Genomic DNA, 21,189 nt, shown 5'->3' on the forward strand with positions numbered 1-21,189 from the left:
TTAGCATTGGCAAATGACTCTTGTGTAAGAGGAATGAAACACATTGGGATGTGTTGTTTGTTGTTTGGGCTGGTAATGTTAACACTGCTTCCGAGGTGTCACCACACCACCCCAGCAGTGATTTATTTTCCTATAACCACATGCCCCAAGAGTTTTACTCCTTACTTAATGGAAACCTGACTTGAAGCATTCCTACACCGGGTTCCTAATTAAATACTTTTATGGGTCCCTTATCTTTTGTATGGTTTCCTCCCATCTTTGTCGTTTAAAGTTCACCAGGTGGGATTCGTTTTTATTGTACTTTCCAGAGTGCGTGGATGATGGTTTTCCCTTTAGTGCACTTAAGTTAATTTATTTCATTTCTTGTTCACTTAACAGTTAATGGAGATGCAAGACATCCAGACAATATAAAGGAATGCTTGTATATGTTGTACATGTTCAACATGTATTAAATCACTTTCTAAATTCCCAGAATGCAAAATGATGTGTGATCAGGATCAGTTTTTCCATCTAATGGCGTGACGTGTCCGTCCATTGACGCGCATCCTCAAACCACGTCTTATCCCTCTCCTGCAGCATATCAAAATTGAGCCCATCAGGTCATTGCAATTACCTTTGCACAATTCAATCTGAGGGGTAAATATTGAATTACGTGAGCTGCACCTGCATGTCCCACTTGATTACCGCCCCCTCCGCCCCCATAAATTGTATTGTGTGTACACAATCTCACACACACCTGCCTCGAACACAGATACGGAATGAGGATGGATTTTGTGTTTGATTGTTTACCAGTCCCAGCTTCCTCTCTACTTGAATAAATGGGAGATTAATTTATTTATGTACAGTGGTGCTTGAAAGTTTTCTGTATATCTGAATAAATATGACCCAAAACATCCTAAAAGTCCTAAAAGTAGACAAAGATTCCTTTGAAACAAACGAGGGAGACATTTTATACTCGTCATTTATTTATTGTGGAAAATGATCCAATATTACATATCTGTGAGTGGCAAAAGTATGTGAACCTCTAGGACTAGCAGTTTAATTTGAAGGTGAAATTAGAGTCAGGTGTTTTCAATGAATGGGATGATGATCAGGTGTGAGTGAGCACCCAGTTTTATTTAAAGAACGGGGATCTATCAAAGTCTGATCTTCACAACACATGTTTGTGGAAGTGTATCATGGCATGAACAAAGGAGATTTCTAAGGACCTCAGAAAAAGAGTTGATGATCGTCAGGAAAATGTTACAAAACCTTCTCTAAAGAGTTTGGACTCCACCAATCCACAGTCAGACAGATTGTGTACAAATGGAGGAAATTCAAGACCACTGTTTCCCACATCAGGAGTAGTCTTCCAACAAAGTTCAGTCCAAGGGCAAAATGTGCAATTGTCCATGAGGTCACATCTAAGCAACTAAAGGCCTCTCTCACATTGGCTAATGTTAATGTTCTTGAGTGCATCATCAGGAGAACACTGAACAGCAGTGGTGTGCATCGCAGAGTTGCAAGGAGAAAGCCACTGCTCTCCAAAAAGAACATTGCTGAACTTCTGCAGTTTGCTAAAGATCACACAGGCAATCAAGACGACTATTGGAAAAATGTTTTGTGAATGGCTGAGACCAAAATACAACTTTTTGTTCTAAATGAGAAGAATTATGTTTGGAGAAAGGAAAACACTGCATTCCTGCATGAGAACTTTATCCCATCTGTGAAACATGGTGGTGGTAGTATCATGGTTTGGGCCTGTTTTGCTGCATCTGGGTCTGGACGACTTGCCATCATTAATGGAACAATGAATTATGAATTATACCAGCAAATTCTAAAGAAAATGTCAGGACATCTGTCCATGAACTGAATCTCAAGCAAAAGTGGGGCATGTAGCAAGACAACAATCCTAAACACACAAGTTGTTTATACCAAATAATGGTTAAAGAAGAATAAAGTTAATGTTTTGGAATGGTCAAAGTTCTGACTTTAATCCAATAGAAATGTTGTATTTTCTGCAATAAATAAATGACCAAGTATAATATTTTTGTCTCATTTGTTTAATTGGGTTCTCTTTATCTACTTTTAAGACTCGTGTGAAAATCTGATGATGCTTTAAGTCATATTTATGCAGAAATATAGACAATTCTAAAGGGTTCACAAACTATCAAGCAACACTGTATGTATGTAGTTATTCATTTATTTAACAGTATTCTGAGTTTAAATGTTAGATTAAAGCAAACAGCTTTCATTGGCCTGAAGGTTTGAAAGCAGCTTGAACAAATAGCCTGAGATTTTGTCTGAGCCCTTAGTACCTTTTTTTTATTATTATTATTCTGATTTGACTATAAATTCTGTCTAAATTAAACCAGAAACTGAAGACGGAATCAAAACGGACATCTGTAATGATCTCTGCAACCTTGTACCATCCATCCATTTTCCATACCGCTTATCCTACACAGGCTTGCGGGGAGCCTGGAGCCTGTCCCAGGAGACTCCGGGCACAAGGAGTTGGCACGTCCAGGACGGGATGCCAAGCCATTGCATGGCACAACCCCTGAAGCACTGGAGAACATTCAAACTCTGCACACAGAGGAAGGAAGCGGGAATCAAACCCCCAACCCCTGAGGTTTGAGGCAAACGTGCTAACCACTAAGCCTCTATGCCCCACACCCCTTGTACCAGCAATATAACAAAATGATTACATGAGGTCACAGACCTCATGTGAACAGTCTCCCAAATTCAAGTATAAATGCTGCATTAGCAAAGTAGTGGTGTCTTGCTGGTGTCTTAATTTTCACTTGATGTTTAATTTGGTTAAATTAAAAGTTTAATAGGTGACTGTGTATAGTAAGCAGGGATTATATAACAGCTTTATGCTGCACTTTATTTTGCTCAGTTTCCACTTAACTGCATGTTCCCTTTTTTTTCTTTTTCTTTTTTTTCTTCTGGCTGTCGATTAGGCAACTACAAATAAAACCTACATAGCCCGAAAACAAAATCTGCTGCTCCCAGACGTCCAGACGTCTGATTTCTGCACTCCTGCTCAGTTAGTAAAGTAGATTCTTTTGTAATATTACCATGACGCTTGTTGTTGTTGTTGTTGTTGTTATTGTTGGACTGTAAGGTGCAGCTTTTCTAGGTGTTTTCATTTTGAATTCTTCAATTGCATAGCTGTGTACCTCCATTATGCCTGGGGCAGGTACTGTGGGAAAGAAGCATTTCCACACACATTTTCCCAACTCCAAATTGTACAGTGGTGTCTTCACCTGGAAATCAAGACTACTGATCTGTCTGCAAGGTGTTAATGAATGCACTGATGTTTCCAGCACAGGACTGTTAGCCTGGTGTGTGTGTGTGTGAGAGAGAGAGAGAGAGAGAGAGAGAGAGTGTTTTGTTTATCTTCTCTATGCAAATACAGTTTTGAATCTCCTTTGTGTTCATTTACATGAAAATGCATGTAAGCAATTGCAAACTTCATTTAATAAGTACATGACTTCCAAACACATCTTCATAACCTTCATGTCTCCCCTTGCACAACACATTTGACTTTTGTTTTAGCACCAGCACCCCTGACTCAGCTTAGGAAGGCCCTTAACACGTACCTGATGAGCAGAGCGAGGTGTGATGGAACAGGAAAAACAGAAGAATGTGCTGAGCCAGCGTTCTAGGACTGGGATTGAGAACTGCTGTATTATATGTTAGTCAGCAAGTACTAACTCTCTTTCATTGCCTGCACAAAAGCCTGTCTGCCAAATGTGTTTTAAAGCTATGGCCAGGATCTGGATCACTCCAACTCAATTTACATCATTTTATTTCCCTGAAAACCTCAAAGATTTGCGAGTGGGCCAGCAGTGTTTGGCACTTAGAGGGAGCATTGGGCTGTGATAATGTACCAGTGTCGTTAGGAATTGGATGCTGAGCTTGGACAAGTTCAAATCCCAGGACTGTCAGAGAGCCAGTGTTGATCCCTTGAGAACGGATCAGCAAATGAACAAATGTAAATGTGTAGTATCCTCCCTGGTTTGCCCTTTTAGCAAGGATTTGTGTATGGGGGGAAAAATAAATAATTTCCAAAATGCCTTGTCAGATTTATTTATTTTAAAAAGTGAACATTGAAATACAGGAACTTTTCATTTAAATATTAACTGGGAGAGGGAATCTATAAGAGTTAGGTCTGTGCTTGCAAGAGCATGGAGCTCTGGCCTTTCTTCCTTCTCTCTCTCTCTTCTCAAAAAGGAAGGTTCTTTATACATTTGCACAAATTAACCATGTGACTGAATCATCCAGTTATGAATTAAGTGACTCCAGGTCTCACCATGTTCATTTGCATGTTAATTGGATGATGTGATGTTAATGATTGTCAGACAGAATGAGCTGAGATGTCATGACAAACTTTGATAATGTCATTTCAGAACGGCACACTTCTGATTTCAAAGACCCAACAGAAACCTTCTTTTCAGATTCCAAATAATCACAGGCAACCTGATCAATTCTTCCATCCATGTAGCATTGTGTGTTTTATTGCCATCTTTAGAACAGATTCAGAACACTATCAGCTCTGGCTTATGCTGCATTCAACTAGAGGTCGTAACTCGTAATTCCTCGTTGCCGACCAGGAAAGCAAAAGAAAACACCCCCTCAATTCAGAATTCCTACTCCGTAAGAGTTCAGCAAGTGACGTTAAATCATTACGTCTACACAGCACATCAGCAGTAGCACTTCTTATATATACAGCAGTGCTTGAAATTTTGTGAGCCCTTTTTTCTATAATTTAGACTATAGAATTTTCTATATTTCTGTATAAATATGTCCTAAAACATAATTTAGGACACATTTATATCAGATTTTCACACAAGTCCTTAAAGTAAATAAAGAGAACCCAACTAAACAAATGAGACAAAAATATTATACTTGGTCATTTATTTATTGTGGAAAATGATCCATCATTACATATCTGTGAGTGGCAAAAGTATGTGAACCTCTAGGTCTAGCAGTTTAATTTGAAGGTGAAATTAGTGTCAGGTGTTTTCAATGACTGGGATGATGATCAGGTGTGAGTGTCCCTTTTTATTTAAAGAACAGGTATCTATCAAAGTCTGATTTCACAAATTTGTTCGTGAAAGTGTATCATGGCATGAACAAAGGAGATTTTTGAGGATCTCTGAAAAAGAAATGTTGATGCTCATCAGGATGGAAAAGGTTACAAAACCATCTCTAAAAGAGTTTGGACTCCACCAATCAACAGTCAGACAGATTGTGTACAAATGGAGGAAATTCAAGACCATTGTTTCCCCACATCAGGAGTATTCGACCACATGTGAGTGGCAAAAGTATGTGAACCTTTGCTTTCAGTATCTGGTGTGACCCCCCTTGTGCAGCAATAACTGCAACTAAACATTTCCATTAACTGTTGATCAGTCCTGCACATCGGCTTGGAGGAATTTTTGTCCGTTCCTCAGTACAGAATAGCTTCAACTCTGGGATGTAGGTGGGTTTCCTCACATGAACTGCTTGCTTCAGGTCCTTCCACAACATTTCTATTGGATTAAGCTCAGGACTTTGACTTGGCCATTCTAAAACATGAACTTTATTTTCCTTTAACCATTCTTTGATGGAATGACGTGTGTATTTAGGATCGCTGCCTTGCTGCATGCCCCACTTTCTCTTGAGATATATCTCCTGACATTTTCCTTTAGATTTGCTGGTACAATTCAGAATTTATTGTTCCATCAATGATGGCAAGCCGTCCTGTCCCAGATGCAGCAAAATAGGCCAAAACCATGATACTACCACCACCATGTTTCACAGCTGGGATAAAGTTCTTATTCTGGAATGCAGTATTTTCCTTTCTCCAAATATAATGTTTCTTAAATAAAACTTTTTGTTTAAATATGTTTTATCCATCCACAAAACATTTCCATTCGCCTTCTGGCTTGTCCGCTTGTCCGGCTTGATCTTTAGCAAACTGAAGAAGGGCAGCAATGATCTTTTTGGAGAGCAGTGGCTTTCTCCTTGCAACCCTGCCATGCACACCATTGTTGTTCAGTGTTCTCCTGATGGTGGACTCGGGAACATTTAACATTAACCAATGTGAGAGAGGCCTTTTTTTTGTCTTTCAAACTTTCAAGCACCTCTGTATTTAAATACTGTATATACACAAGTATTTGCTTTAGATCAGTCAACATAGAGACTCATTAGCTTGTTAATTCTGTAATACTGACTACAGTTTGCAATTTTCTGGAGGAAAGTACAGTCTCACCTCAAAGTATTGGAACAGCACGGCCAATACTTTTGTTTTCGCTATACATTGACATTTGGGTTTGAGATCAAAAGATGAAGACGAGAGGACAGATCAGAATTTCAGTTTTTATTTCCTCATATTTACATCTAGATGTGTTAATCAAAACATTGCAACTTTGGTGGTAAAAAAGGTATAATTTCAAACTCTGACTTCCCACTTCGAGGTAAGTCAAATGTTCAAATATAAAAATGTTCAAGTGCAAACTTGACTGGACTACAGAAAAGGAGAAAAAGAACAGCCAAAACCACAATAATCTGTGGCATCTGTGACTGAATCTCAAATCTGTTTCTATGCTGTGTATGAGGGCACTAGGCAGGACATTCAGCTCCATTATTTATATCCTATATAGGACACAAACAAAGTGAATAGGGGTATTCCAGGGCCATTTGCCCTAGAACCTGGAATATTTTGTTTTGGATCATCGGGAATAGATATACGATCAAGTTATATAGTGATAAGAAAACATTGTGACTAGTAAATAAATGAAATGAAGACATGATCAATTAGGAGAGGTATATTAATCAGGATTTCTGTTTGACTGTGTTTGGCACTATTTTTAGCTCAGCCCATATGTCCTGGATTGGCTCACATGGTACCTGGGTAAAAAGGTAACCAAATTCAGCATGACCAGCAGAGGAAATGGCCACATTGTGAAGGATTATGGGTATTTTGCCAAGCGGCACCTCACGGCCTGGTAGAAAGGCATGATTAGTCTTCCCTCCCCACCGTGCAATCCTCTTCTCATCCACCCCTCCTTTCCTTTCTAATTAAACTAACAGCAGCCAGCCCCCCTCCTTTACATCTGTGTGTGAGAGAGAGATGGATTGAATGTTTTGCATACCGTCAACTCTTATCTTAGTATTGTGGCTGTCACACACACTAGCCTACTTCCAATATGCTGGATATTATGGTTGATGGAGTAAGTATTTTAATATTTCTTAGTGTGAAGTGGAAGCTGCACTGGAAGAAAATGTTTACCAAATCTAACCTTTAACCATTATTAGCAGGACCTCTGTACTAATCTGTAACATGGTAGTATATCATCTGTCACATGAAATCAAGTGATGCAGAGACTGGGTGGGGAGGAGGGGAAAAAGATAAAAAATGTAAGAGAAGCTGATGGAGAAAGACAAGAAAAGGAAAGAAGCGTAGTTAAGCAGGCAGCAGCGACTTAAAGGAGATTGTGATCTGTGTGCAGGCAGCCAGAGGCACCTAAAATGGGATAATGGGATATGATTGATTCAGATGTAGCAGCCATGAAAAGGGACAGAAATACATGTCATGATCTCTGTTAGCAGGACTTAGAGTTGTATTCAGGGTAGATTTAGATGGGGGAAGTGCTCATGTGGCTCATATCCATGCTGCTGTAGGAGAGCCGCTGTGTCTTGCTTTGCTCCCAGAGAGGTGCTGCATCTGATCTCTGCTGTGTGGTGGAATAGTATAATATTCAGAGTGGGTAGTAAATTAGCTACATGCTGCTTCTAGACCTTTCAGGTCCATCACACAGGTACTGCTGACTGTTCTTCACTGATCCTGAATAAAACAGAAAGGCTCTAGCACAGTCAGACATGCTTCTTCTGTCCCTTTTTAAATCGAAGCTGAAAGCATACTTTTATTCCATTGCATTTCGGAATGGTGTGTGTGGGGGGGGGAATAATTTGTTTAAATATAGCACTTTGTACAGCACTTTGGTAAACAGATGTGTTTTAAATGTCCTTAATACAATTTTTCTTACTTATTTACTTTCAGGACTCAAATGAGTATTTTGAATTGCAAATTGCTAAAAACACAAAAAAGACGTATTTCCGCCAATGGAGGATGATGCTGGAATTAAGTTTCATATTGTGTGAATACTACTATCCTCTCAGGTTTGTCAGATGGCTAAATGTATGTCTTCTTAGATGCTTATTAATTTGAGTACCTATTTCAGAAAACATGAAAGGTTTTCAAATGGCCTGGTCAGTTTTTCTTCATTCATATAGGGACAGTATGCTGCTTTCAGAGGGGGTAGAAGTACCTAAATTCTTTACTCAAGTAAAAGTGCAACTACTCATTTAAATAACTGATAAAAGCTGAAATATTCTTCTGATAAAAGCTTCAGATTCTTCACTCAAGTTAAAGTAGAAAAGTAGACGCTCACTTAAGTTATCCAAGTAAAAATTCAGAAAAGAAAGACATCTGCCTTAAACCACATATTGAGTTTAGTTACTGATTGTATCAATCAGCTGTTAATAGCAAAAGCAAAATAGTAAAAATATATAGGTGCAAGCAGCAGTTAAGGGGCCAAGCACAAAAAAATGACAAGCTAAACAAGCATGGCAGGGAGCATCAAGACAAGCTGTAAAAAAAAGAGCACTTTTAGACATTTGTATATTATTTTAGGCAAAATGGTTGAAAAGTCATAAATAAAATCAATTATGTGATTTAATTGCTTATCATGTTTGACCAATAGGTGGTGCTGTCACCAAATTGATGTGGTGTGGTCAGGGTGGGGTGTCAATGCCACCCACAAAGTTTGGTGTTAGTATGCCAAAGTGTTGCAGTGATACAATCTCAGATTCAGTTTGGCATCATGCCATAATATTTGTTGATGCGTTAAGTGAGAATAGTTTGGTCTGTTAAAAATCTTTTGGTAACTTTTTGCTGGCATGGTCTGAAGATGATCTGAATCGAATTTGGTGAAAATTGGACCAACGGTCTAGGAGGAGTTCGAAAAAGTAGGTTTTCAACGAAATTCAAAATGGCGGACAGCAAGTTTGATCAAGTATGACATTATCGGTATCATTGTTCTCGGCATGACTTGCGGAATCTATCAAGAGCACTTTCATTACAATAGGCAAAATTATTCAAATGCTATTAGCATTTTTTGAAATTTCATGATACTTTTAGACCACATGGTCAAAGGCTGTTTCGAAACTTCTTGAGTGCCTTCAGGGCATGATGCCAATGACGCATACTGACTTTCGTAATGATATGCCAGTGCGTTCATAAAATATAGCATTTTACTACAAAATTCAAAATGGCCGACGCTCAAAATGGCCGACATGGGAAAATTGGGTACCAGTCGACTCAGTATGTTGTACCAAATCTAATGACACAAGTATCGTGATTTTTGGTCAACCTGTTCAGAACTTATAAGTGAAATTAGCCATATTTCCATATCTCGTGTCCCCTAGTTGGCGCCACACAGAAACTGTGCATGTACCCTCAGGTCAAGTTTGTGTTGACGGGTACAAAGTTTCGTCTTAATATGCCAAACTATTGCGGACCCTCGCGTCCATTTTCACTTGCCCTTCGTCTAATTCGTTGATGCGCTGTATGAAAACAGTTGGGTCTGTCGAAAAGCTTTTGCTAACTTTTTGCCAGCACGGTCTGAAAATGATCTGATTCAATTTTGGTGAAAATGGGACAAACTGCTTAGGAGGAGGTCGAAAAGGTTTTTCTGAAAATTCAAAATGGCGATAAAATTTGCATGATGGAGTGACGTCATAGGGTGCAATCGAAACGTTTTTAACGAAGGAATCAAAGGAAAAACAAATCTTGTTTCTATCTTTTACGGTTCAAACCTTTTTGTGCTTGGCCCCTAAAAGCTGATAATAGCTCACTGTCACAATACAAGCTGCCGGTAAATACAAAGCATATGTAGTCTCTCATAGATTCCAGTGATGGTATTAAGTCTCACTCTCAGTCACATCAGTTATAGTTTAGATTTGTTAGGATTTACATCTTTATGCTAAAAAGTCACCTCATAACTTTACAAATATGATTAAATATTAATGTAGTGTTGGAAAATGTAATTAGTACAAAGTAGAGATTTTTCTTTTGAAATGTAGTAAGTAAAGGTGATTGGGAGGGGATCAAAGTAAAGATATTTAAAACCAGACATAAGTAGAGTAAGAAAGTGATTGTGCATTGTTACTTCCCACCTCTGGCTGAACAGGATGAACAGACTTCTCCGCTGATATTCCTGGCACCTGTCTGCTCTCAAGCGTGTATACCAGAGCAAGCTTTTACAACATGCCTCCATTATCAAAATGGCTGTAATTATAGTTTATATAATTTGAAGTATTTTTTGACTTTATTTTTTACTCGGTGTTCCCAAGCAGAGGATGGTTGTATGTGCTGGGGTTTCACCTAATGTATACTAATCATGCACAAAGAGAAATTAAATATCAGGTTTCAGTTTTTTGGAGTGAGCACATCCCAATTTTAAAGTGCAGTATTGGCATGAGCTTTGTGAATTTAGTTACTGGTATTGTAACTGGTATTGTTTTCTTTCTCTTTATCCTTTTTTGTCAGCAATTTTTCATTTCTTCAGTCATAAGAGTGGCATCAACTCGTCTTTTCCTCAGTATGACACTACTAATGAAATTCATAGCCTGATACTTAGCTGATGTGCTGATTTCAGAATGTAACGTTGCTTTAAACAGTAGCATTGAGCCTTTCTTTTACATGACATTTCTTATAGAAGCACATCCCAAAGTCTTTTATTCCACTTATACCACAGGAATTTGCCCAAAATTACAATTAGTAATTTAATTTAAAATGATGCATCATGCTGTTTATCCATTTATAGCAACATGTTTAATGTTGTTGAACATTTGTAAGACAATTTGGTTCCTGTATCGCTTGTATTATAGCAACAGTCAAGTAAAAACAGTTTTCTCCCTCTCTGTTGAAGTTAATGAGAAACAAAAACGATGCGTCTTGTGTTATGACAAAACAGAAAGCTCAAAGTCCTGAAGATATTTCCATGGTGGAGAACTTACTGATTAACTGACACTGGAGACTCCTTCCATAAATACTAAATAAACAGAAAACTTCACCAGTAACTATTATACATTTTTTTCTCTCTCTCCATCCATCCATCCATCAAATCAATCCAATCCAATATATATATATATATATATATATATATATATATATATATATATATATATATATATATATATATATATGGGATAATCCATGGCTAGGTGTTCATTACACGATTTTAAAGCATGACCACAAGAAGGAGGCAAAGAATCACCTGAAGCAGAGGAGTGATGAAAATCATGTGACATACACCTAGCTATGGATTATCCCACCTATACCATGGTCACTTGCCAGCATTGACAACTTAAAGCTGTTATTGATGTTTGCAGTGCAAAATTTGACTGAAAGGATACAAATAACACTTCATTTTTGTTAGTTATTTTATTTACAGGTGGTTAGATACTTGCGGAGAGAGAGAGAGAGAGAGATGTGCGTGTGTGAATTACTTGCATATGTGCCGAGTCTCTACTAATAATGAAGCTGTGAGTTTAACTACTGTATGCAGCTGTAACTGTATGTTACTATGGTTACAGTTGTTTATAGGCAGTGCATTCATTTCGAACGGTGGTTGAACTGACTGGAACTACCTGTGCATTATAAGGTTTGAACGTACACCTTCCAGCCAATCAGAATAGAGTATTCAGACAGACCATGGTATAAATTACTTTACCAGCCTTGGATCAACAATAATTTTTTCCCTGTACGCACTCTAATTACACACTCATGCTAGCCTGCACTTGACCTGCACAATGGTTCATATATAATGGTACATATGTTTAGCAATAGTGCAACATGCCAGTAATTAGCATAATCGTAGGAAAGTACATCCTGTAGAATCTCAACAGAATAAGAGCTAGTACAAGCTTGTCAGAGCATGGCTATGTACCACAAGTGTTTCTTTTGATTATTAACAGGAACAGGATGATGATGATATAGCTGTAGCACGATGCTATAGTTATAAATGTGGTAGTCTGGGAAAACTTATTAGATGTCACTGTAGCTGAATTCTGGTAAAAAGCCACAAAATTTGTATTTCCGCCAAAATAGGGTTATTCTGCCTTACTCTGATACCTCAGCTTTAAGAAACCATGTATATATTTTCCCAAAATTACATGTGATTTTATTTGTTTTTATGTTTGTTTTTATATTGTCTTCCTGCCAAGATCATGATGTGTAAGGAGCCAGTTTACCAAACATGGTTATAAGAAGGATCCCTCTGCTTAAAGATGTCTCCAACCTTGCTAGCTAAATGTGATTTCCTCACACAATGAATGACATGCTTTTATCAAGTTGTTGGATAGCTATGTCAACCAATGTCAGTTTGTACTCGGATATCGGCTGTCAGAATATCCATAACACTCATGTGCTGCAACCAGAGTAGAATCCTTAAATGTGCTTTTGAAATGCTAGAACTTTTGCATTTGGTTGAGATACGTATAAAAGAGAAACATATAGTTCAGTTCAGGAAACTATGCAGTTTTCACAATTTTATATATAGTAGAAAAACTTTCACCACATGAAGGGATTTCATCTTTGTTTCTGTTGAAAAAATTTAACTGAATTGAAATTGAATCTGTCTGTTTACAGTCAGTCATATCTACAATAAACTGTATTATGGTGGAAAGCACATTACAGTGTGTTCTAAATATTGCACCGATGGAACATATGCTAGCAGTTTTATCTGCATTTAAATATATTCACAAATAAAATAAATTGATTTGATTTACTATTAATATCTTAACACACACATAGACAGCCTTTTGTTACATTATCTTTAAATCCCATCTTGCATTGAATGCTGGTTTCACCATATTGAAGTAAGTGATTTAATATTGCACTCATACAATAGAAAAAATACTTTTAAAGTATTTATTTTTTTATTGTTGTGCAAATCTATTTGAGAAAACCAAGAGCACTCTTCTTTTATAATTGTCTACTGTCTGTAGTCAGAGACATGTGGGAAAGAATGTTTAATTCTACAGTTGTTAACAGTGGATTTTTGACAAGCAGGAGCCAGTGATGACCCCTAACTGCTCAGGAAGGGTTATATTCAACTGATGATGTACAGAAATACCCAGCTGATTCTAGCAATAGATATTATTTATTGAGCGGTGTCGAGTTTGAAATGGCCGCAAGGTTGTGGCAAATGCAAGATGGATGAACAATTAGACCATGCGTAGTGATGGAGAACTCAAATCATTTGGGAGTTCTTCATAGTAGATGAGAGAGTTTAGTAATGTTATAAGAAGCCAGGTGAAGTCATTACTCAGCCAGTGTTTGGAGAAGAGCAGTGGACCATGAAGTGTTCCCTGAGGAATGCCCAGTGGTTAGCCTTTATTGGGCTAGGTGGAGCATGCAGAGATGGTTTCAACCTAGGATAAAGGCAGCTCTTGATATCCTTCTCACCATGTAGGATTGAAGAAGTAGTAATTCTTTAAGGCTTGTGGATCTGTTCATTACTTAGTAATGGATGTACTTTTCACGGTTCATACAGATACAGAAAATAATATTTGAAATAACCAACCTTGAATAAATCTGTTTTTGGGAGAACTGTAAAGACACAAAAAATGACTTCTTATGTGGCAGATGCTCCTACAAGCAGGTACAGTAGTTCCGTTTAAAGAGTTTAAAACAGGATCCAAACAGGACATGAGGGTTAAAGAAGAGTGGCAGAATGTGGATCCTAAGGATGCAACAGAATGACTGAGATTATAAGCACACTAGCTGAGTTTTTGTGGTTTTTCCCTCGGTTAGGGTTAAAATCGGCTTAAGCGTGCTGATTTGAAGGTTGTGTTAATGAGGCAGTTTCATAGTGTGAATGACATAAAGCCGCTGATTACGGCTTGAAAAGGATGGGACGGATGGGCAGGGTGCGGCCATCTGTCACTACAGAGCTGATTGTGGTTGTGCCCAAATGCTGTTTCTGTGAACCAGTCAGCTCCTACCAGGCTTCACAGACCTGCTCTATACCAAACTATCAGTTGTGTTCAGGACTTGTAATAAATAATGTCCGAGTGCAAAAGCTGATCTAGGGTCAGGCTAGATAATCTGATTTCACTGACGATACATATATCAGTGAAATCAGATTATTTAGCCTGACCCGAGGCTCAGACATTATTTATTACGTATAAGGTACTGATTATACACTCACCATTCTTGTGTAATCATGTGGCAGCAGCACAATGCATAAAATCATGCCGATACAGGTCAAAAGCTTCAGTTAATGTTCATATCAAACATCAGAATAGGGAAAAAGTGTGATCTCTGTGACTTTGGTATTGGTATATACGTTGTTTTCGGTATTTCATAAACTGCTGATCTCCAGAGTTTACACAGAATGGTGCAAAAAACAAAAATCATTGAGTGAGTGAGAGTTCTGTGGGTGGAAACTCCTTGTTGATTAGAGAGGTCCGAGGAAAATGGCCAGATTGGTTCGAAGTGCCAAGAGGGATATAGTAACAGCAGAAGACCACGTCAGGTCCCACTCCTTTCAGCCAAGAACGGGAATCTGAGGCTATCGGGGGCTCACACTCACCCAAACTGGACAGTTGAAGACTGCTGTAGTCCATCCACCTCAAGGTTTGATGCATTGTGCATTCTGAGATGCTTTTCTGCTCATCACAGTTGTAAAAACTGCTTCTCTGAGTTACTATAGACTTCCTGTCAGCACAAACTAGTCTGGACATTCTCCTCTGATCTCTCTCATCAACAAGGTGGTTCATCCTGTAGACCCTCCCCTCACAGGATGGTTTTTTTTTGTTTTGTTTTTCTCAACTTTCTGTGTAAACTCTAGAGACTGGTGTGTGTGTGTGTGTGTGTGTGTGTGTGTGTGAGAGAGAGAAAATCCAAGGAGATCATTAATTATATAAATACTCAAACCAGTCCCTCTGACACCAACAAATATGCCACGGTTAAAGTCACAGAAATCACATTATTTTCTTCATTCTAATGTTTGATGTGAGCATTAACTGAAGCTATTTACCTGTATTTGCATTATTTGTTTCAATATGCTTCTACCATATGATTGGCTGATGAGATACAAGAGTTCTTCATAAAGTAGATGGTGAGTGTGTGCATGTTGAAGTTGAAAAGAATCTATCTTTCAAGTCCAATCCTATGACCTTTTCTCTTTAGCACCAGCTGATCTGACAAATAAAATTTGACTAAGTTCTTATGCTGATTATCACACAGATGCAGAACCTGTTTGTATAGTGAGTCTGTACTGTGTATCTCTCTCTCTCTCTCTGTCTCTCTCTCCCTCTCTCCCTCTCCCCATTCCCTGGAAGTTTTATATGTCTCGTGGGGCTTTTAATTACTCCACTCGCTTGCTGGCAGCAGTAAAGAGCTCCCCTGCAGTAAAAGGAAATTGAAACTGAAAACAGCAATAGGCTGTCATAGTGGGAAAGGTTACAGCTAGCCTTTTCTCCTACCTCTTTGTGCTCTGATTGCATTATTACTGCAGATTTAATCAGAAACAATGCTGATATTGACCCACTGAATCTGATTCAGAATTCTAAAGTGCATTAGGGACAGTAAGCTGTTCAAAATTAAAAGCACCGTTAGCTTTTATTTGTTGATAATATACACGTGTAAGATTATGTAGTTGGCTAATTGTCTAAATATTTGTGTGAATCCAGAGGTGCCAACATCTATGGTTTACCCACAGTATTTACAATTATTGACCCCTTTCTATGGTGACACAGGAGCTACCTGAAAACTGCACTTTCCCGCTTTTTTTAGCTAAAGCTGCAGTCAGAGCAAATATGAATAAAGTTCAGAAAAGGCAATTCATAGAAGGGGAAATGACATGTGGACGTACATGGTGCATTTGCATCTGGTAGTGGTTACTTTCCCTTCATGCCCACTTTATCTACGTTACATTTGACCTGTCTGAAAGTACTACTTATGTTGGTGCCAGTGTTGGCAGCATCACCATCCACACTGGCAACAAATTCTACTTACCTCATGGTTTTCTATATAAAAATAATAATTTAAAAAATAGCTGTCTCCTACATATGCTAGGGTTGTTGTGGCAAAATGATCTTTTTTTTCCTAGCTGGATTTTTTTTATCATCAACGTTAGCACCTGGGTCGGCAAAGCAGGTTTATTTATATAGCACAACTTCATACACAGTGCTTTACAAAGAATTAAAGGCAATTAAAATGAAAGTTAAGCTCATGATTAAAAATAATAATTAAAACAGATCAAATAAAAAAATTATTATTATTATTAAAAGAAAACGTAAAAGAAGTAGAACAGAATTGTTTAAGTGCAAAAGGAACAGGTGAACAGAAAAGTTGATAATGGTCAGATTCTATGAATCACCTTCTGATACCTTCTGGGAGTTTAATTGTAATCCTTGTGCCCTGTGCAATGCTATATTTCATTGCCTCATCTCTTTCAAAACTCTGGCACGTTTGCCTCGCACCTCAGAGGTTGGGGGTTTGAATCCTTCCTCCGCCCTGTGCGGCAGGGCTTGCATGTTCTCCCCGTGCTTCAGGGCTTTCCACCGGTACAGTTCAAAGACATGTTGTATGTTGATTGGTATTTCCAAATTGTGTGTGAATGTGTGTGCGATTGTGCCCTGCAATGGGATGGCACCCACCTTTGTGTGCCAGGGTGTGTCCAGCCTTGTGCCCCGAGTTCCCTGGGACGGCCTCCAGGCTCCCCAGTGACCCTGTGTATAGAAAATGGATGGATGGATGGTTGGAATATGAAGGCTCTTTCTGTGCTTGGGGATCCTTGTAATGGCAGGGGTGTGTGTAAAGAGATAAGGAATCGGTCAGTGACCAGAATCATCTCTTTGTTTCAGATCTGAAAACATTAGTCACTTTTGACACTTTCAGCAGGTTACTCTCAAAATGACCCTAAACATAACCTCCATAACATATTCTAGTTTTCAAAAATGTTCATGTTTATTGGAGAATTCAAGACATTTGCATTTTAGAAATATTTTATAGGTGTTTTAAATTTACTTGATTTCTACCCAAACTGAAGTCTGAAATTAAAGTGCAAATCATATTAAAATGTTTTTTTTGTTAAATATTTGATTGAGATTCTGAACAGATTCTTTAGTTTTCTCTTTTCTTATATACGCCTCATCTAAGACAACTCATGAAAGATGAGCAAATCTCTGCAAGTGGGATTCAGAGGCATCAGGAAAGGCTTCAAAGGGAGCTATTTCAGCGGGAGTTAAGCTTGCTTCCCTAAGTCTTGTATTTTCCTTCACATAAGTGAGAGACTATGTGATTATCTTATCACATCTGATTCTTCTAGCTATATTTGGGCAGTGAGGTTGAAAGTGACATTTTTTTATGAGACACATTCAGCCTTTTTCTATTTACATCACCAAAATGTCATCTTCTTCGATGGTTTCATAATGCTCGAGTTAGGAGACCATGCATGAAGCTTCCTTGCTAACTATAGGATTCCTTTTATTTTTCAAGCTGAGGAGAAAAAAACATCTAGCATTAATGTAACCTGGTGTTATTGATTGCATGGCTTTCTGATGCAAAGCTGAGGTTGTTTAGAATTCTAGCCTAAAGTGTCAATTCCACTTTAAAACCATGCCTTATAACACTACCATCAAATGTGAGCTCCTCATATGCAGGAACCAATGGTATTTCTTTGCAGCTTGATGCACACGGATTCCATATGAGATCTGTAGCTCTGAAAGACACCATAAATTTAACATCCACTGCTCCATTCTGAGCAGTGCTGAAAAACCTTTATCTGAAGCAGATCAGCTGGAACAGATGGACAGTGTATTCTTCAATCCTAGTAGAAATGATTTCAGCTTAAGTCATCTCAACTTCACTCATAAAAATCAGTCCCAGCACACTGTGCAGACTCTGATTCTGTGACATCTGGGCATTAAATACTGCTTCTATTTGAGCAACTAGGTGGTACAGGTGAAAATTTAGGGTATTATCCACTCATCCACCAACAGTAGCATGGCTTTGTTCAAAAATGACTACCATGCACAGAGTTTCTGGGACTGGGGAAGTATCCGTAAAGAGAAAAATTTATGTTCAAACCCTTCTACAGGGGTGCACGATGCTTAGTGGTTAGCACGTTCGCCTCACACCTTCAGGGTCGGGGATTCGAGTCCCGTCGCGGCCCTGTGTGTGCGGAGTTTGCATGTTCTCTGCTGTGTACTCCAGTTTCCTCCCCCAGTCCAAGGACATGCATGGTAGGCTGATTGGTGTGTCCGTTGTGTATGAATGGGTGTGTGAGTGTGTATGTGATTGTGCCCTGCGATGGACTGGCACCCTGTCCAGGGTGTACCCCACCTTGTGTCCGATGCTCCCTGGGATAGGCTCCAGGTCTCCCCTGACCCTGAAAAGGAGTAAGCGGTAGAAGATGGATGGATGGATGGATGGATGGAAACCCTTGTACAATCACACCTAGGGTCAATTTATCTGATCCAGTCCACCTACCAGCATGTTTTTGGGAGGTAGGACGTCGCCAGGAAACCCAGAGGAAGCCCCCATGGACACAGGGATATCATACCAAACTCCACACAGTCAGTAACTCGTGCAAGATGTGTGCAAAACAAAGTGTGGAGTATAAATATGCTTTATGATAAACATTTTTCGCAACAAGTAAATGAATGACACATTTATAAATGTACAAAAATAAATTAGTTTCAAATGAGGTGACATTGTCTTATTCCACCTGTCTGCTATAGAAGAGTGAAAGAATGAAAATATCTCGAGTTCCCAAGAGTGCAGGAACACGAGTTATTTTAAGTGTTTAGCAAGCAATGGGACTGAGTACGAACAACCTGAAAAGCTCCTGAGTAACTTCACAGCAGTAAAAGGTTAACAGTTTATTTGAACACAGATATTAAGCTGCACCATAGAGTTTTGGGTGATTTATTATTATAAAATGTTCAAACAGAGGTAGAGTACTCCTGCAGTGCACGTGTTTATATACTCGCGTATACTAATCTGAATGTAGTTCAGGAGTAAACCCAGGCATCATGCTTCAGGAAACTTACAACTAGCAGCCAATGATTGGTCAATTGTTATTACTCAGACACAGCAGAGCTTTTCACTATACTCATGGTGCCAAAACCTTTTGGAGCTATTAAGATTTTGACACCTTTTTTTTTAAGCCCTTTTTGATCATAAAATGGTTTCAGCCACAAGTTTAGTTTTGCTTGGCTGTAGTCGTGGTTGCAAACTGCTCACATTGCTGTCTTCAGAGAAAGCAAAACAATTTAATAAGCCAGTTAAGTCTCATTGGCTTTGCTAAAAAACTGAAATATTACACTTTCATTTCCTCAACAGGAAGCTGAGCATATATTGAAATACAGGTCACATAAAAACAGGGTTGCTGTAGTTTTGGAACAAGGTTTCAGGTTATAAATTCCAGCAGTAGGGATTTTTATCAGGATATTATTTAAAGCAAATAATGTGTCTAATCTAATCAATATTCACAAAAACATAGGCTAAAGGAAATTGTAAGGGCAGACAAAGAATTGCAATGTACAGAACCATTATTTCTGTAAGATATATTGCAGAGATTGGTAGAGAATAAAGGGTTTATGGAGTGGATAATGGCCGAACCAGGTGATGATAAAAAGGCATTTTGCAGATACTGCAAATCAGAAATGCGTGCGCACCATGGTGAAACCTTTTTACCTTTTACAATGCAATACAGTAACTTTTGGGGCTAGATTTAGGTCTTTTTGTGCAGTTTTTTTGAGATGTTGTAATACGTTTTATGATGAAATTTTTACAAATCAAAAATATGCTTATTCAGTCTATTTTGGATTTAGTTTTACTCATTTCATGTTTTAAATTTTCTTATTCTGTTGGATAAGAGAACAATACTATTACAAGCATGGAATTAGTAAAGATGTCTTGAAATAGGTTTAATAATCATATATTTGGTTTAATGTAATCTTAGAATAGGAAATACTAGATTTTCAAGATATTTTCACTTGCTTTGTAGTGTAGTTTGGGTGTGGGGAAAAACAAATCTTTCATTTTGACTGAGCATCTACCTAAGCAGCATGACAATCGAATGTGTTTGTGTGTATTCATTTTCAGAGGACATCAGGCAGAAGTACAGCGAGCTACAAGGGGAGCTGCTGCTAGTGGAGCTGGAGAAGGATCGACAGGGTTTGGGTCTGAGCCTGGCTGGAAACAGAGACCGCTCATGCATGAACATCTTTGTGGTGGGCATCAACCCCGGAGGACCAGCCAGCCGCGATGGACGCATCCGAGTGGGCGATGAGTTACTGGAGGTTAGTACATACATGCACATATACATTCACTAGGGATTAATGTACGACATTTGCACTGTCAGTCTGAGAACATTCTAATTTTATGCACATACACATAATCACTGCCATCAGTGTATGCCATCTCTCTCTCATGGAAATGGTCTCTTCATGTTGAGCCGACTGTCCTCCAGAGGCAAAATTAGAGGTTCTCATCACTGTCATTTTCATTCAGTGCCACAGCTCTCTCTCACTCTCTCTCTCTCTCTCTCTCTCTCTCTCTCTCTCTCTCTCTCTCTCACACGCCCTTCGGTTTAAACAGTGTCCTCTTTTTTCAGTGTAAAGACATGCAAGGTGTTCTGGCTAAGATGGTCAGCAAGGTCAATCCAATTCTGGAGAAATCACTCAAGCCGTTCAGTTCATGTCTCTGAAGTTTTTTTCTTTTTTTTTAACCTGCTGAGGCTGCAACTCTGGAGCTTCTGATTGTAGAATAAATACCTGGTGTTAATTACTAGTTAATTAAGACACCCATTATGGTCTTGAACTTTATGTGTAGGTTGCAGACTTTCTATATCACAGAACCAAGTAGACTTAAGGTACATGTCATAAATCTACTTATATTAGCTCACTAACGAGAGAAATTTTTCACCAGCACTTTCTGCTCCTTCTTTGTTTTACTCAAATGTTTTTTGCAACATTTTATTTTAGGAGGTAAATAAAAAGGTTTATCGTCGATTTTTTTTTTTTTTTTTTTTTTTTTTCCCAAATTTACAAATACTCTGCTGTGACCAGAAAAAAAATGCTATGTTTCTGCTTCCCACAGTATTATATATCAAATGTGCACTGACTGACAGT

General features: G+C 38.5%; 1 protein-coding gene across 3 annotated transcripts in view; it reads left to right on the forward strand.

Annotated features, from left to right (window-relative positions):
* Positions 1–21,189, forward strand: part of patj (PATJ crumbs cell polarity complex component) — a 163,792-nt gene that overhangs the window by 97,937 nt on the left and 44,666 nt on the right. For all 3 annotated transcript variants that reach the window (XM_053635119.1, XM_053635120.1, XM_053635118.1), the window contains one exon: positions 20,162–20,358. In XM_053635119.1, the coding sequence (XP_053491094.1) occupies positions 20,162–20,358 (197 nt within the window). The remainder of the gene's footprint in view (positions 1–20,161; positions 20,359–21,189) is intronic.

Source organism: Ictalurus furcatus, chromosome 10, assembly GCF_023375685.1.
Source record: "Ictalurus furcatus strain D&B chromosome 10, Billie_1.0, whole genome shotgun sequence".
NCBI lineage: Eukaryota > Metazoa > Chordata > Actinopteri > Siluriformes > Ictaluridae > Ictalurus > Ictalurus furcatus.